Raw genomic sequence first — 18,027 nt, forward strand, 5'->3', positions numbered from 1 at the left:
TGTTTATGAATTTAAAGAAAGAAAACCGTAAATAAAAAATGTTAAAGGTTTTAGAGATATTTAACTTTCGGAAAAGAAAAATCTCATGTTCTTCACTTTGATTCATGCAAAAATATTTTCACAACAAATCATATATAATCGAATTCTAATTTCTTAGCAAATCAATTTCTCTTAACTTAGTTAATCGCCAATTTCTTGATTAACTAACCAAAAAAAGAGGTTAAGCACAATTTCAATTTAACGCCGCACAACTTTTAAAATATTATTCCTAGTCAAATTGAAAATTTTGAGAAAGAGTTTCAAACTAATTCCGATATTAAATTTTTTAAAGTAATAATAGAATTCAAGACAAAATTAGAATATTTTTCAACACTTCTAACCATTAAAGATGAAGAACGAGACCCAATCTTGAAAAAGTTATAAATGCATAAATCAAAACAATTAGATTACCAATCCATAAAAAATCAAACAGAACTCCTAACCTTTAACAAAAAAGGTTTAGTTACTCTTGATAAAGAAGAAAGCAAACTAAAACTAATGAAATGTTAGATGAATCCAGTTTTTCGTCTCAGTGAACCGTGTGTTCACTTATTTATATCCTAAGTCCTATCCAAAATTCAAATTCTAAAACAAAGTCTAATTTTATCTTTGAAAGGATAAATAGCTAAAACAATAATTCAAATTTAATCCAAAACTAAATCTTAAAATCAAATCTCATCTCTCTAGATGAATTTAGTACTAACTAATCATTCGAATATTGAGTATTCGGGTTGAATTAGAGCTTTCTGAGAGAGGGTCATGGTCTTAGGCGCTGGGCTTGAGTCATTGGCGCCTCTAATTTGAATGCAATTTTGGGCCATTGGGAGTGAAAAATTACTCGAAGTTAGACTCGGGAATTTGGCGTTGGGCGCCCAATGTATTGGACTTTTCTGGGATTGGGCGCCAGCTTAGGAAATTGAGTGCTTGGCCTTAGGCCTTGTCGAAGGTGCTTGGCACCAGCTTTAGGCGCTAGGCTTGGATGGATAGTGCTGGACTTCAGATCTTTAAAGTCTACTGCGAACTTCTCTTTTTCTCCTAGGAGTTTACTTTGTATTTTCTTGTTAATTTTTTTATCCTAATTACTTTAAAAACAAATCCTGAAAATACAATAATTTTAAAACAACTCCAAACATATGATTAGATACGAAAATTTCATCGAAAACATAAGAATTTTGATTTAAATATCAAAAAACTACTAAAAAAATATCCAAAAGCTACTAAAAATGTCAAGGCATCACAACATCAAATTTAAAATTTGGCTTATCCTCAAACAAAAAGAAAAATAAACAAATATGATCTTAATGATAAGAATTGAAGAGTTTGTGAATTTAAATCCAAGTGAAAGTAAGTGGGGTTTATAATCATCTTTATGATCACATGTACACATTTATTATCTTGATGAATCTTGATGTAAGAATTAAGAATATTCAAAAATTGAAATCCGGATTATATTATGAGAATCTTTTATTTTATGACCTTGGAAGCAGTTCACTTTTTTAAAAAGGCATAGCAATTTCTTCTATCCGGGGAAGACACTTGAAGTTTTTACTCTAAGTATTTTGTCTCAAGGCAGCTTTTTAATATAGGTTTTCAATCGATAATTCCGAGTCAGTTAGCTCAAGTTATCAGGTGATAAAACACCCATCGAATCTAATCATTCAAGCCTCTCCTCGACACAATCAACACCACAAGCACATAATTAGAAAATCATTCATCCAGACATAGATACCCAAAGCCTCTTTGGGCTCTAAATGCTTTGTTTGAAGGAAATTCTTAATATAGATTTTCAATCGATAATTCCAAATCAGTTGGCTCAAGTTATCGGTTAATGATGCACCCCTTAGATTTATTTACCTAAGTCTCTCTTTAATACATAAGCATCACAGACACATAACTGGATTCTAGTCATCGATGCTTAGAGCCTTATTGCTTTTCTATTTTTTCGATCTTTTCACCTTTTTTTCTCTTTAAAGGGTTGGAGGTTGGATTCTCATAATATTTCTTTGGAACTTAGTTTTTGGGGATTATATCTCCTTTTTTTGCAAGATTCACTCATATACCTTCAGTCTATTAAATGTGACCACACTTCTAAGAACCACTACTTTTATTTTGATTTTTTTTTTCAATTTCTTTCATTTAGAAAACTCTCTTTACAGAAGCAAATTACTGGAGGAACAAGTACATAAGTTTTAAACAACTAAGATAAATAAAAAAATAGAAAACCAGATACAAAAAAAAAAGAAAGAAAAAAGAACCAAATAAAAAGAAGAAAAAGAAAGAAAATAACTAACCACAAGCAAAATAAAAGTGGTAAGTATAGTTTTGGTCCCTAATGTTGAGGTTCAAAATCGAAACCGTCTCCGATGTAATTTTTTATTTAGAATCATCCTTAACTTTTTTTTTGTATTAAAATTGTCCTTTTTAATAAAAATTTTTATGTTATTCCTAAACTACCCCTATTCCTATTTTAATAATGAAAGTTATAAAATTTAAAAAAATAAAAGAAAACGCGTGGGGGGAGGTGAAGAAAAGGGTATACGAAGGGGGAGGGGAGGGAAAGGGGAAACTGGAAAGAGAGCCTCGGCTTCCGCTCCGTTGCTCCTCACCGCCGCGTTCTCGCCACTGCTTCATGCCGCCTCGCCTCTGCTTCTTGCTTCGATATCTGTTTCTGCTTCGTCTTCTACTTTTTTTGCTTAGGCATCTTCTGCTTTGTCTTCTACTTTCTGCTTCTGCTTGAGTTCTTGTTTTGATTTCTGAATTTGATTTGTTTTGGATTGTTGTTGCTTTTTTCATTTTCTTTTTTTTTTAATCTGAATCTATTGTTGTTGTTGTTGTTGGATTGCTTCTGATGTTGTTTCTGGATTGCTTCTGGATGCTGTTGCTTTTTTTATTCTTTTTGTTTTTTTCTTTAATTCTGAATCTGTGATTGTTGTGGTTGGATTTGAAGAATTTGATGTTGTTTATCGCAATTTCTAATTTTGTAAGGATTTGTGATTGTTATTATTGTTGTTAATTGTATTTAATGATTTGTAGTTTTAAATTTTGTTAATGGAAGAAAAAGGATTTGTAGTTTTGAATTTTGTTAATGAAGAAGAAGAGTGACCCGGTGGAGAAGAAGAAGAAGACTGAACTGGTGGAGTGAACTGGGGAAAAAGGGGCATTTTTGTAATTTAGAAAAAAAATTATTAAAAAGAACGATTTTAATACGAAAAAAACGTTAAGGATGATTCTAAATAAAAAATTACATTGGGAACGGTTTCGATTCTGAACCTCAACGTTAGGGACCAAAACCATACTTACCAAGTTTCATTCTTCATCATCATTACCACCGTCCTCGTCTTCCGTCTCGACCTCCACCTCTGGGCTCCGAGCATGCCACATTCTATCTTTCTCGTGCTTGCTCTCATTGTTTTCAAGCTTCCTTCTCTTTCCTATTGTGTTCTCATATTTAATCCATCAATTCAAAAGGGAGAACTTGTTGCAGGTGTGACTTACGGACGGCAACACAGAGATATTTCATTCTTTCAGTCACGTCCAACTAAATAAGTTCAATTCTTATCCACTATAATGGTAATTGTCATTATTGTCACTAATAAATACAAGAAAAATTCTTTTTAGTAAAAAATTTTTAGTGGCCATAGAATTATGGCTAGTATTATTCTTATTAAAATTATATTATAGTGGCAATTGTTATTATTGCCGCTAATAAAGACAAAAAAAAATCTTTTTTAGTGAAAAATTTTTAGTGGCCATAGAGTTATGGTTAGTACTATTTTTATTAAAATAATTTTTTTATAACAATTGTCAAGTGAGATAAAGAGGGAGTGTAACCTAAACCACATGTCATATGGGATTTAGAGAAAGCTAGGTCTCGAAGATTCAAAGAAAGCTTAAGCTCACCGCTGAAACAGCTAACCGTAGCCGTTGCTGCCTCCCTCACCACCGCAGTTAAGATCGAGCAAGGGCACCTCCTCCACTAACGTATCTCCAAACCTGGTAGTAATGCCTCCTTCACGAACAACGCTGTCACTGCATTTGGCTCTTTTCTTTTCTGCTCTGCCATTGGCAATTTCTCACCTTCACAACACTATACTTTTGTTGCTTACACCGCCGCCGGTAGATGTTCTCGCTTTATTTTTTTATTTTATATTTTTGCTAATTTTAAAATTCAGCAGAATTTTGTTGTTGTTGTCGTCACTCAGCTTGCCCTCCATGGGCATCATTTGAAGTAGGTAGGGGTGGCAATGGGTAGGGTAGGGTAGGTTTTGGAGCCAACCCTAACCCTACCCGCGGGTTGAGATTTTTATATAAACTCAACCCTACCCTACCCGCAGGTTGAGAATATCTCAACCCTAACCCTACCTGTTCTTAACCCGCGGGTACCCGACCCTATCCGCGGGTTACAGAAAAAGATGCAATATTATTATATAACTTGATGATAATTTAAAATAGAAGTGACTTTTATGTAAAAAAAGTTTATTAAGTTATCAATTAATGATCTTCTTTTAATGACTAAGGATCTTTTGCATTTAGAGAGACGTCTTTGGTTCAACATCCACTTAAAACATATTTTCATATAAGTATATAACATATACATATATAGGGTGCGGGTTGGTCGGGTAGGGTTGAGGCTCAACCCGCACCCTACCCGACCGCACAAAAATCCTACCCGCACCCTACCCTACCCGCTGCATATCGGGTTGCCAACCCTACCCGACCGAGTGGGGTCGAGTTGGACACCCGCGGATAGGGTACATATTGTCACCCCCTAGAAGTAGGTAACAATCGCTACTTCTCCCTTTCAACATCTTTTTTTTATTTGTACTGGTACTTGTCGATTTGTAGGTAACAATGACTTAGTTTGTAATTTGTACATTGTCGATTCCTATAATTTTAATTACAGCAGTTGATTTTTTTTTTTCTCAATTAATTGTTTGGTTTGAATTTTTTTTTTTTTTGCTCAATTAATTGTTTGATTTGAATATTCAGAAACCCGAATTTTCATCTTTAGTTTTATCTTTTTCTGTAGCAAATTATTGTACTTTTTTGAAGGCCCTTATTTATTGTTAGGATTGCTACAATTTTTCTTCTGTAGTTTTAGTATCATTTTTATTTTGCTATACCAACTATAAAGGAACAAAACAAGGTATGCCATTTATATATCATTATGAAATAACTATGGGTAACTAATATATTGTATATATTTTTTTTCTAGTTGGCACTGATGGTACCTCTACAATAGTGAAATGCTCTGTTCATTCTTGAAAAAGTTTTCATGATGATTAACTTTAACCTTCACTTTTACTAGTGATGAAATCAATTCTGTTACGTAATCCTTTTAAGCCAGTGGATGAAATCAATTCTGTTACGTAATCAGATTTTGTTTTAAAATTTGATGATATTGTGTTCGTGTTGAACAAGACCTCCAAGGACACTAACTTTATCACCAATAGATTAATAGTTCATCAAATCTATTCACCTATCAAGTTTCTATTATACATAAATATATTTTAAAATATATTTTCTTACTTATTATGTTGGTAGCTGACCTGAGCTGAGATTGAAATCTCTCTTCTTCACTGCGATTTTGTATTTTCACAGTGTTCGATCAGATTTTTTTCTTCTTCTTCTCTATTTTTTTTAGTTTTTTTTCAAACTAATTTCTTCTTTTAAGAATTGTCCAAATTTTTTAAACCTTGGTTAAATACAAAAACTCATTATTTGTGTACTCTCTCATATTGTGGAACAAAATACACTTATTAAAAAAAGAGTATTGAAAAGTTTTAGTAGTTCAAAGTGACTCAAATTACAACTAACTTTGAAATTTTGAAATAAAGTGATTTACATTATAAATAATTCAAATCAATATAACCTCTGACAAAAATACATATGGTATTTATTTATTTTTCGCTTCTAGTATATTTGATTTTGAAAGCATAAATCAATTTATAAAATTTTCGTAATATAGAAAACAAACCATAATCCAGAATGATACAACTAATTGTGAGCGTCTAGAATTGATTCTTCATCATCCCACTAGTATAGTATAAATTAGTATTGAGGGCATCGGCCAAGTCGTTCAAGTATACTGGCAGCTCAGCGACCTTCATGAAAACTAAGGCCAGGCTGGTATGTAGCTTTCCTAATTTTGTTATTAAATTAGTTATATTGTTTGACATATCACTAGTAGGCAACTTAATAACTTGTTTTAGTCTAACATATGTAGTTGAAGTCGTTGGATCGCGATGCGATATTGGCAGAGACATTCAAGTACACCCACACTTTGAAGGAGAACAAAGAGAGATTTGTTGATCAACGGTCTCAGGATCTTGTGATATAAAATTAGAGATTAACTGTACAGCTATCGTCCTAACCATAATTACAGGAGTCTTACATGCAGAGACTAGACGTCGCGACTCAGCAATCTCAACAAAGTGGGGAGAACACCAATGGCTCTGCGACTTCAGTCGTTGATCCCGATGCGGTTTGGCGCGAGACCATCTCAGGGCTACACAAGAACAGCGTATACGGGCTGGCTTCGTTTTTTGCCAGCAGCCTCCGTACTTCCACGTTGAGGCCATTGTCCACTCTACCACCAGTCGAGCTGTCGATCTTGAGGAAGGCATTTATTTGAGGCTGCAGGTGTAGGAGCTCACCCGCAGCCTTCACGAACAGGCTCAAGAGTTGACTGAGACTCAAGAGAGGTATTAGGAGATTCTCACATGCGTGACAGACACAAATGACCTCAGGCTAGAGTAGAGGGAGTAGCTGGAGCGGCTTCAGTGGATGGAGGCTCGGATGGAAGTGTATCAGGCTCAGATGCACGCTGCTAGCATCAGCCCTGCTGGTGGGACATAGACATCACCGCCTTCTCCGCTGCCTCAATAGGACCACGGGAATGACAACGACGACTACCGAGATCTTTAGTGATTAGGGTTTTGTTTTACTGTTTCATTGTATTTATTAGATTTATTTGACTTTTAATTTATTTAAACATTTGATATCTAATATTACATAATTGGTTTCTATTATTTATAAATTGACCACTAATTGTGTGAAAAATAAATTTAAATAAAAAATTAAAATTGAAAAGAAAATATTAAAAGATTGCGTCACAATATTTTTTTAAAAAAAGAATTGATATTATCGTCGGATTTACCGAAGGAGTAATTAGATGATAATAGTGCAGAAAATTATATATTGTGGCACCAACATTATTGTCGAAAATATCCGCTGATAATCAAATGATTTTTCTGATATTATTATAGTTTTAATTTTAATATTATTATATTTTCAGATTTCTTTTCGCTGAAAAATTGTATTTTTTGTTAGGTACCGAAAAAGAAAAAGAGTTTGCGGACCTATCTTAACGACATTTGGAACATACATAGTGAGAAGAAAATCGATGTGTAATTCAACAACCCAGCCAACTTATAAAAAAAGAAGGCATAAAATTTGTTAGTTTTTTTGGTATTCTAACTAGAACTCTTTTAATAATGCCCTTAAACATAAATAACCGAAGATGCTACGATAAAGAGAAAAAAAAATAGCTAAAATTATGAGAGTAAGAATTTATTGCTCTTAATAGATTATAATTTAATTTAATATGATTCACTAAAAAATTGCTTGAGTATTTTGTAAAAGAAAATTTCTATCTCAATTTGTGAAGAAGATTGGTAAAAGATTAACTGGAAAAAAAAAATCATAAATGTGACATAGAGGTATGTATCTAGGACAATACAAGACTAAAGATGTTTTATTGAAAAATAGATCACAATGGATTTTAAGGGAGCAATAAATTGGTCTTGTATGGAAACTAATTGAAAAGAAGTTGAACAATGGGCGAATATCTAATAAACAATCTAATAATGTTGATGTTGCTTTAAAAGGAGATATTTATTCTAAGTGTTGGGAAGTGACATACAGAAGTGGTTATATACTTAGTTTAGAACTTGATCCAACATTTTAATGATTGTGGGATAATAAATCATCTTTTGATAAATTTATTTCGGATACTTTAACTAATGAAGTTGCTCAAAAATTATAACAAAAAAATTAAGGTGCTATAAAAGAAACATGAAAAAGAAATAAAATTGATTAAAAAATTTAACAGGATTTTATGAGACAAATTTTATGTAAGTTTGTTTTTATCGGGTCATTTATACCTCAAGATGTCAAATAAAATTTTTTTTATGCAAATAATTTTTTTATTTGACATTGTATTTATTACCAAGTTATGTTAATAGTGGCTATGGACCAATACCAACTAGCCTTTGAAATGGTACTTTTCTATTTAGTAAAGTCTTTAGTCATTGTTGCCATATTGATAATAAAAAACTTCTTGCATATGCGTAGCACCTTGATCAAGAATTTCTCCACAAAAAAATTTGAAGAGTGAAGAACATGTTTTTTTATTATTTTTTTTCGCTGAAATTCTGTAATAGATTTTATATCATTGTAAATGTTAATAACTAAAACTTAAATATTATATGGAATCACGTGATTGTAGCTTTGCGTGCAATCACAGGACACATTTTTTTAGATGTTAATATTTTAATTTTTTATATTTTAAAACTTACTTCTTTTATTAAAACATAGATATGTAGATTTGTTATTTATACTGTGTTTAATAAAATATTTTATTTTGTAGTAATTAATTTAGTATATGTATTATGTGCAAATAATAATAATTATTTTAAAAAAAATTGTTAGTTTTAATAAAATGAGTATAATATAATTAAAAAATAATTTAAAATTTTAGCAGCAATAATAATGACAACTAAAAGTAAATGATATTATAATATTATAATTATTTTTAATACTTATATAAATTATCGAAAAAATTACTACAAAAAATTATAATTTTTAGTGACTATTAAAAAGTTTTTATCGGTATATAAAATATAAGACAGTTAATTTTTAGTAAGTGTATAATTGCCGTTAAAATCTTCTAGTGATAAAATATAAGACCGTTAATGTTTAATTATTGATAACTATAGTGATTATTTTTATTGTTATTAAAAACAAAATAGATGACCACTAAAAATGATACTGGTGGTGATCAACACGTTACTTAAGCACCCTTAAATGTTATGGCAAGCAAGACATGTGATTATGAATAAAGCATTGTCGTCCTATTTTAGATCCTTTTCCTTTATTTGCACTTTATATATGCAAGCGATTTCGGGTTAAACATCCGATCCACACTTTTTATGTGATGTTATATACTAAAGCCAAAATAAGACAAAGAGAGATGAAAAGCATGCAAATACAATGCTTTAGGGTTGTTGGTTCCGTAAATGAGTTTATGCATGTCCAAGACGCCATGGAGGAATGATCTTTGACCATGGCAATCAATTTATTTCATACCTTTTTTGAAGGACAAATTATCTTTCATTAAATATCAAGTTTATTTTTGAGTTATTATCATAAACTTTAATATGATATTAATAATATTATGGTATCCACACATATAATAAGTAATTATATATACATTTAATAATAAAATAATTCTTGCTATATATTTTATTTAAATTTAAAATATTATATTTGAATTAAATTATAATTGATTAATTTACAAAAATATACTAAAATTAGTCACTAATATAAAATATATTTTAAAATACAAAATACATGCACATTGAAAATAAATTAAATAAATAGTGATTGATTTTGATGTACACCTATCATCAGAGACGGTTCTAATTATGTAGTTGTGGGGACAAGTGTCTCCACTATAATTTAAATTTTTTTTAGTAGTATATAATAGTAATATTTATTCAAAAATGCTATTTGTCCTCATTAAATTATTAAATTTGACCCTACAATAATTTTTTACTTAATTTTCTGTACTTAACGGTCGATTTAAGAATTTTATATTAGATATTCGTCAGGATAATCAATTCTCAAATTTAAACGAGATTGATATTCTTTTCTAAAATTTGATTTGAAAGAGTATTATTTATCTTCTTCTGAACTTAATTTTAATTTTCTCGTAATAACTATATTAATTGAAAGAACTTGTCTAATTATGAATATTAATAAAAGTCATTTTCTAATTATATTGCAAAGTGAAATTCTAAATAATTATTTAATTATATATATAGAAAGAAAAAAATTTCGATTGTACTATCAAAAAAAAGATTGTTTAATATTTTTAAAATATAAAACCTAAAAAAATAAAATTTTAATTATAATTATTATTTCAATTACTATTTTAATATTTTAATTTATAAATTAGATATTTTAAAGATTAATCATATTTTTCAATAATAAAATATAATCATAACAACAATCATACTAAATGTACTTTATTCTATAGTTAAAATTTTTTGGATTCGTCACTGCTTATCATAGTTGATTAATTTATCATAACATTTATAAATACTTGTATAATGTTAAAATGTATTTAATGAGTGTTTCAAAAACTTATTTTTGTCCAAACATTAACTATGAGTTCAATTGATTAAAAGTGTCATTATTTTGTACAGTACATGAGTATACAATTTGCATATCTTGCAAGTTACAATAATGCATGATAGACGGTAATTTACCCATTTATATTCTAATAAAGGCACTGGGTGGGAATAATGTTGAAGATGATAGTGTGTCTTTATTTTGTTTGGAGCTATGGAAGGCAACAAATATTGACTGATCATCATGCATGAAAAATTGAGTCGTAGTGAATATAAATATGCAACAACATAAAGCATGTAATTTCTTTTACGGTTTTTGGTGTAAGATAACGATGTTTAGATCAAATTATTAGAGATTGACTAATTTGAGGAACAATTTAATACTTTAGTTGAAATAAAAGCTTTTCTCTTCTAACAAGTATTTTAAAAAAACATTTAGTAAGATTTTTAATAGTAAATGTTTTATAATTTTTAATACATTAAAGGTATTGATTTTTTCATTTTTAAACTTTTAATAAGTGTAGTTAAGATACTGGTGGCAGATTCTTTATATATATAGAAAAAGTAAAATATATTTTAGGATTAGATGGATGTGGAAAGAATGAGAAGACAAGATTGTGTAACGCATTTTCCTTCATGTTTTACTTTTCTTATCATCATCATTCTCATTATTGCTTTTACTTTTACATGGACTCCATTGGTACAAAAATTCTATTATTATTATCACTATCATATCGTGAGGTAGATTCGCTGGAGGGGATTGGAAACTTTTGTATTTCATTTTATTTTATTTATTCCTTTTTGGTTACAGGTGGGTTGGGATTTTAATAAGAAAAACTTAGATTAATACCATATGAACAATCTTTATTAAATATCTATTGTAGAACCAAGATTTGAAAAGTTTCTCATATTGTCATTATAAACATATTTGGTTGCTAAGGCTGTATTTATTTTCGGAGACAAGATAGAATATGACATTGAAATAGAGACAAGAGACATTATAAATTATTGTTTGTGTATTATGTTTGGATACGATATACAAGACACTAATGTAATATCCAGTATTATGTTTGGATACATATGAACAAGACTAAAATAATCATATGATTCTAAATTTTCTACTCCAACTCATCAAGTACAAACTAATTTATTAGAGAATAAGAATATGTAGGAGTACAGACGAAACTTAGAAAAAATATTTGAAGAGACCAAAAATTTTAATAAAAAAATATATAATAGTATTTATATTAAAATAAAAATTATAAATATATTTATTTTATTTTTAAATTTATTATTAATATGTAGGAATACATATGGTTAAGATTAATAAAAAAATATATCTGAATTTGATTAATAAAAAATTTTATTTAGGTTAATAAGCCAAATTAATTTTAAATAAAAAACCACTTTTAAAAAAATTCATTTTTACATGAAAAAAAATTAGTTTTTATACATAAAAATTTATTTTTATTTAGAAAATCAATTTTTTATCTAAAAACTGATTTTTCTTTAAATTATATAAATTTAATTACAACTTATAAATTATTTTAGTATTTTAAAAAATTAATTTTATCTTTAATAATATTTATCTTTCAAAAGTTTCAAGACTAATTATAAGAAAAATAAAAAAGGATAATAGTGGAATAATAAAAAATATCTATGGACAAAAAAAAATAAAATTTATAAAAAATCTGTGTCCACTCTTCTGTGTCTATCATTGTCCTTCTTAAAAGAGTGGACACAAAAATATAAAAAACTGTCTCAGAAACAATGTGTTTTATATTCATATTTTTGCTTCTAAATACATTTTAAATATGTACTATTCATATCTCTATATCCTGCCTCCGAAAACAAACGCAACCTACTATACGAATAAAAACTTCTCAAAATCTTGAATCTACCATAAATTTTATTCGTTTAGCATCAATAAGAAATTTATACCATCCAAATTAAATAATTAATTATTGTCTTATCCATGTCACGTGACTAAGTGAGTAGTTAAATGATTGTGTAAAAATTTTTACAACATCAATCTATTAAAAATTAAAATCTTAATGTGAAAGATAAAGACTTTAAATTTATGATTTAATTACGCTGTGTCGCAAAATTTTCAATTAAATCTCTATACTTTTTTTCCTTTTAATTTGATCTTTACACCAAATTTTTTTTCAATTAGATTCCTCTTAACAATAATTAGTTTAATTGTATTGGAACCCAACTAAAAAAAAATTAGTGCAAGGACCCAAATAAAAGAAAAAAAATATAGAGATTCAATTAAAAAAAATTAATACAAATACTCAATTAGAAAAAAGTATAAGAATCTAATTAAAAATTTTGCAAAATTATAAAAACAAAGAGAATAATTAAACCTAAATTTATTACATAGAGATCCAAATATATTCTAGTAATTTCTCAAATCATAGACCTCCAATCGAGCTAAAATTATTTTTTTTTATGGAAGCTAACACAAGATAGTGTCCCTATATAATTTCTTAACCAATGGATTCATATCATATTATATATGAACTTTTTTAATTTAGAAGTCCTTTTGATTATTTGACTCCGGACAAACATGCAATGAAATTTGAGTCTAACAATTTTTAAGTACCAAACTATTCATTAGAGCCCAAACTAACTCAGCCTTATTGGGAAACCTATAATTTGTAAATTTGCTCATTTAAACTAGCCATAGCTTATTTTGTTTGGAACAGTGATCAACGAGGAACAATCCTCCAAAGATTCAGGATTTTTAGAAGACAAAAAAATAGTTGCATTGAGTATTGTCAATTCTAATGAGTTGATCAAAGAAAAGTATAATGAGATATGTATTTACAGAATTTATTCTATTGCTTATAGCCAACAAAGTCTAGATCAACCTATGTTTGCTACTCATCATCTATTTAGTGCTCTTCAGTTTCAGAATGAAACACAGCATGAATAGGACTTTGGAGCATACTTACATGGAAAACTGATTTACAAGTAGGTCCAAGATTTGACGAATCCTTAACTTCCTCCAAAACTAGAATCTTTAGGAAGAGCAACGTAGTTCACTGGAGTTATTGTATTCACCCTACCGCTTTCCCTATGGTCCTTTCTAGTTGAGGTTCCATAACGGCCTGAAGGCGTAAGCACTTGTCGCCTGATTGGTGTCCCAGCCATGGAGTTAGCATTGGTGCTCTGACCTAGAGGCTTCTTTGTTGCTGACCTTGAACCAAAAAGTGCCTCTTGCACTACAGCACTCTGTTCCTGCAACCGTCTCTGCTCCTGTAAAGATAACAAGAATAACATTAATCGCTTAAAATGGATGAAAACAAACAAGAAACAGTGTGATGTGTAACTTAAACAATCACATAGTATTGGCAAAGTTAACTACAAATACACAAAAATAAATGAATAAATAAAACTAAAGCTTTCTTAGAAGGTGAAGCAGCCATTTCAGCCAACTTTCTTGGACAAGCAAAGGATTCAGCTTTGAGTATTTGATACTGTTTGTATGCATAATGGTAGATTAGAATTAGATCTTTGGAACATACATAAATGCTCTGGAAAGGAGCATGACCACAACTAGAAATGGAAAGAACAATCAATAGCATCGCATTAAAGATTCAGAGTATCTCATATATCCAAATACACAAGCAGTAAAATTCTCAGGACTATAGACAATGTTCAAATACAAATTAGCAATCAGCAATTGCAAGATTGCTGGAAAATATGGGTCCTTACACCATTTTAACCGACCTTAACCCTAACAAACCCTTCTCACCAAGTGAGATCGGCTAAACATTTTGCATTGCCACCACCTCCATTTCCGTTGCTCTTCTTTTGTCAAATAATCTTCTCTTTTCTCCATTGAACCACCAAGGCTTTGATTTGTTCCCAAGTGCTTTCCAATTGTACGGTTTTGTTTTCAAAGATCACCATGTTTCTAGTTCTCCATATTGTCCATAAAACCGCAAACAGCAAGACAACCCAGATTTGTTTTTTTATCTTATTAGTATCCTGTTCTACCCAGCTATCTTATTAGTCATTGTGGTTCTATTTATCCTTGATGGGGATAAACTAGTGCCCAATACTAATTCTTTGTGTAAACTGTCTCTCCTTCTAGGATCGAGCTTGTAACAAACAATCTAAAAAAAGGACACAACATAATTTTACATTGGCTGTTGCAAGCCTAACGCAACTCTCCTCATTTTTCTGGGCTTGGAACTGACGCCATTAGTTCCAAATCAGTTATAATTCTAAATAGCCTTAAAACACATCATTTGAGGTTGTTTTCCATGATAAGAAGTGAAAGTAAAGATTAAGTAGACAAAAAGTAATACCCGGATTTTTCGTTTTTCTTCTTCTCTAAGTTGCCTTTGCACATTATATTCACACAAGCTATGTAACAATGGTTCCTGAAAATAAATAACTTATTTGTTGGAACCTGACTAATCAGTCATCCTCCTCCATATTACAATAAAAAGCATGAAACATAGGTACCTTTTCATATAGGAAAGGTATTCCTTTGTCAGCTTCCCACGTTTTTATTTTTGCAGTCAAACTCTCAACAAGAGCTGCACAGGAAAAATGTTTTAAGGATAGTTAATGCTAGACCAATAGATATCTAGGGAAAAAACACACTAGGAAATAAGAACTAACAATTAAAAGCTCCTTAGTCCTAGTCCTTATATACATAGTTTTATCAATGCAACTGTATTGACAAATTTTCATAAGTTTGAGTTTGATATTCAAACTGTGATAAACAAGCTTAACTAGTTAATCATCTGGAAGAATGTAGAAACTGAGGAATTTAAGCCTTGAAGTACAATTTGTCCCTAAACTTATGTGGCACATTTCTGAAGCATTTTCTAGAGAATGATCAACTACTTGTAACCAAATGAAAATTGAAGCCTCACACGGTAGCTTGCTGACTAGACTCCGTGCTTTCTCTGCACGTTTTAGATTTTTGTGAGCTCCTCTTACTGCATTATATCGATTTTCATCCTGAAAAGTGCAGGAAAAAGATACATGATGCAATGTCAGGCATTTTTTACTGGTAAGAAATATATAAAACATTTGTCATTGTTTCAAATAACTTCAATTCTATCAACCTGAAAACTGGAAAAGCTCTTTCAAGTTTCAATATGAGGTTTTGGGAATCACTGAAAAGTTTTAACTATACTGCACCAAGCTAATGTTTCCTAACTCGGAATTCTCAATATGCATTCACCTTATTTAAGAATACACATATAATGTGAAAATGTCACTTTCCTAGTTAGGATTGATGTATATGAGATAAGCTACCATACATAAATTCCTCTTTTATTCGCTCATTTTTTTTTTTAAATTAAAGTTAGTGAAAGGTCACCAACTCTCTGACATAAACCTGCACATATTATGAGGACAATTAGCGTAAAGAGATATTTAAAACCTTCTGAAAATAATCACATATAAAATGCAACTATTGTTGACATTGCTGACAAAATTTCAGCTGCACTAATTTATGGCCAATTTAGACTATAAGTTACCCTTTCATATTCATCTAACCACTTTTCCTCCTCAGCAGCAAATTTCCATTTCTCTACCCTATCTAGTATATCTCTTCTACTTAGAGCTTGCTCTTTGGCTTTTCTGATTTGGTCATCCATGCTTTGGAGCAAATCGGACAGATCAATATCACCTGAAAGGCATAAAACATATGTAATGAAAGACAAAATCTAAACCCTGAAACAAAAAACATTTCACAGACACCTATAACACTAATTCCAAACATCTTTAAGTGGAAAAGAACAAAGGAAAAGAGGGAAAAAATATGTAATTTTGACACAAATAAATTCCAAAAAGGAGAGATTGTGCTCCTGCTTCAGTTGTATTTTAGACTGTCGGTTGAGTTCAAGTACCAGATTCTACAAGCCGATTTAGAATCTGTCTAGCTGATTCACTATCCACATCCATGTGAACTTCTTTGTAAATTTCTTCAAGCTCAGCCTGCCTCTTAAACACTAAATCCTTCATCTTACTGGCTTTCAGAACATTTAAGCGCAGAATTTCAACCTCAGCCTGCAAAAATATGAATAATAAGCCTGCTAAAGCCAAATTGAATTAGAGACAAATTGCAATGTGCTCCTAAGGAAAAGAAAGTTTCACCTGCTCAATGATATCTGTAGAAAGGCACCCTTGTGCTCTAACCTCATCAACTGATGCTGAAAGTAATCTAGTAAGATGGCTAAAAGGTTTTTGCTCCTCAATTGGTACATCAATAAGATCCCATAACTCTATCAAGCATTTAGTAAGATCTTGTACCTACAATGCAGAAAAACTGATATATTGAAGAATGTGTTGAATATAAACTATTCCATTATAATGTATAAGAAAAATAAAATAAATCAATTGTAAGCCTCAACAAAACAATCTACATACAACCAGTTCATTAAGAACACATTTGATCATGCAGATTGCAGACAGAATGATAAGTTCACTAGAACTAGTGAAACATTATCAGAATAAGACACCTTTTTCAGCCTTTGTTGCTTCTCTTGCTTTAACATATGGATGGCCCCGGTTAATCTGGCAATAGTGTCATTGCTGATGCTCTTTTGTGTACCTTCGGAAGAATCTCCCAAGCTACGATGGATTTCATTTAATGTATTTAGAAAATCAAATGACATCACTACTGAAAGCTCCCTAATTTCACTGATATGACTGTTCACCTTCTGCTCACGAAGGATCTGATTGAAAATAAAACAGACATTAAAAAAAATGGAATTTTAATATCTGAAATTACAAACATTATGACTATACTTTTGAGTTTTGATCATAGAACCTTTTCATTCTGAAGTTCATGTAGATGTGACTTGAGTTCCCCCAATTTCTTTACTGTCAAGTCATTTTGAATAACTTCTGGATCACTGACACTGTTGAACTGCTCGCAGCCAGCTATCTCATTACGTATCTGACAAATTTGGGACTCTATCTTTGAAAACTCTCTGATTCTATCTTCCTTCTTTGACCTTAAATCCTCCAAGACAGGTGTTATTATAGCTAATTGCTGCTTAAGTGCGCCCCGTCCCTTCAAATGTAGAACTGAATCAATTGAATAGTTATCTTGCAAAATGCAAATTTAATTAGCATAGTGCTAATTGTTCAGAGGATCAAGCAATCAAATCATCTCAAAGTGGTTATCGTAAATATAATATGGCAGGAAAAAAAATACTGCATTACAAAAATTATTTTTGATTACTTAAATTACAATGAAGCATATCGATGCCCCTGCATGGACCTTGCTATGTCTTCTCAATTTCTTTCTTAATAGTGTGGGAAAGAAGGGAGCATTCAAAGTATGTCCAAATAAGTTACAATTTAGACGAGACAGAGAAAAGAAAGAATGAATATCAGCAAAAACAAGCATCTCACTCAAGGCAGGGTTTCTTTCACACAAATTTTATTGACTAATAGTGAAGGCACAATGCAAAAGAGTAACTTACACGTGAGAATGAAGTACATTCCCCAAGGGAAGAAATGATACTGGCAACTTCAGCTTCAGCTTCAACCAATAACTTGTATAGATCCGCCTTGTGCTTTCTGGTTTCCT

At 30.5% G+C, this 18,027-nt stretch overlaps 1 protein-coding gene across 2 annotated transcripts in view; it reads right to left on the minus strand.

The window, feature by feature from the left end:
• Positions 1 to 13,227: 13,227 nt before the first annotated feature.
• Positions 13,228 to 18,027, minus strand: part of LOC107462867 (65-kDa microtubule-associated protein 5) — a 5,723-nt gene continuing 923 nt past the window's right edge. Inside the window, exons 2-11 of one of the 2 annotated variants that reach the window (XM_016081546.3) lie at positions 17,921 to 18,027; positions 17,260 to 17,505; positions 16,949 to 17,164; positions 16,584 to 16,739; positions 16,337 to 16,496; positions 15,965 to 16,116; positions 15,353 to 15,440; positions 14,937 to 15,010; positions 14,777 to 14,851; positions 13,228 to 13,718 (exon numbers count right to left, since the gene is read on the minus strand). The exon at positions 17,921 to 18,027 is cut by the window's right edge and continues 58 nt beyond it. In XM_016081546.3, the coding sequence (XP_015937032.1) occupies positions 13,458 to 13,718; positions 14,777 to 14,851; positions 14,937 to 15,010; positions 15,353 to 15,440; positions 15,965 to 16,116; positions 16,337 to 16,496; positions 16,584 to 16,739; positions 16,949 to 17,164; positions 17,260 to 17,505; positions 17,921 to 18,027 (1,535 nt within the window). In that variant the 3' untranslated portion in view covers positions 13,228 to 13,457. Of the gene's footprint in view, positions 13,719 to 14,776; positions 14,852 to 14,936; positions 15,011 to 15,352; positions 15,441 to 15,964; positions 16,117 to 16,336; positions 16,497 to 16,583; positions 16,740 to 16,948; positions 17,165 to 17,259; positions 17,520 to 17,920 lie in introns of both variants that reach the window. The other variant, XM_052253168.1, reaches the window with a different exon arrangement.

This window comes from Arachis duranensis, chromosome 8 (genome assembly GCF_000817695.3).
Source record: "Arachis duranensis cultivar V14167 chromosome 8, aradu.V14167.gnm2.J7QH, whole genome shotgun sequence".
Classification (NCBI taxonomy): Eukaryota; Viridiplantae; Streptophyta; class Magnoliopsida; order Fabales; family Fabaceae; genus Arachis; species Arachis duranensis.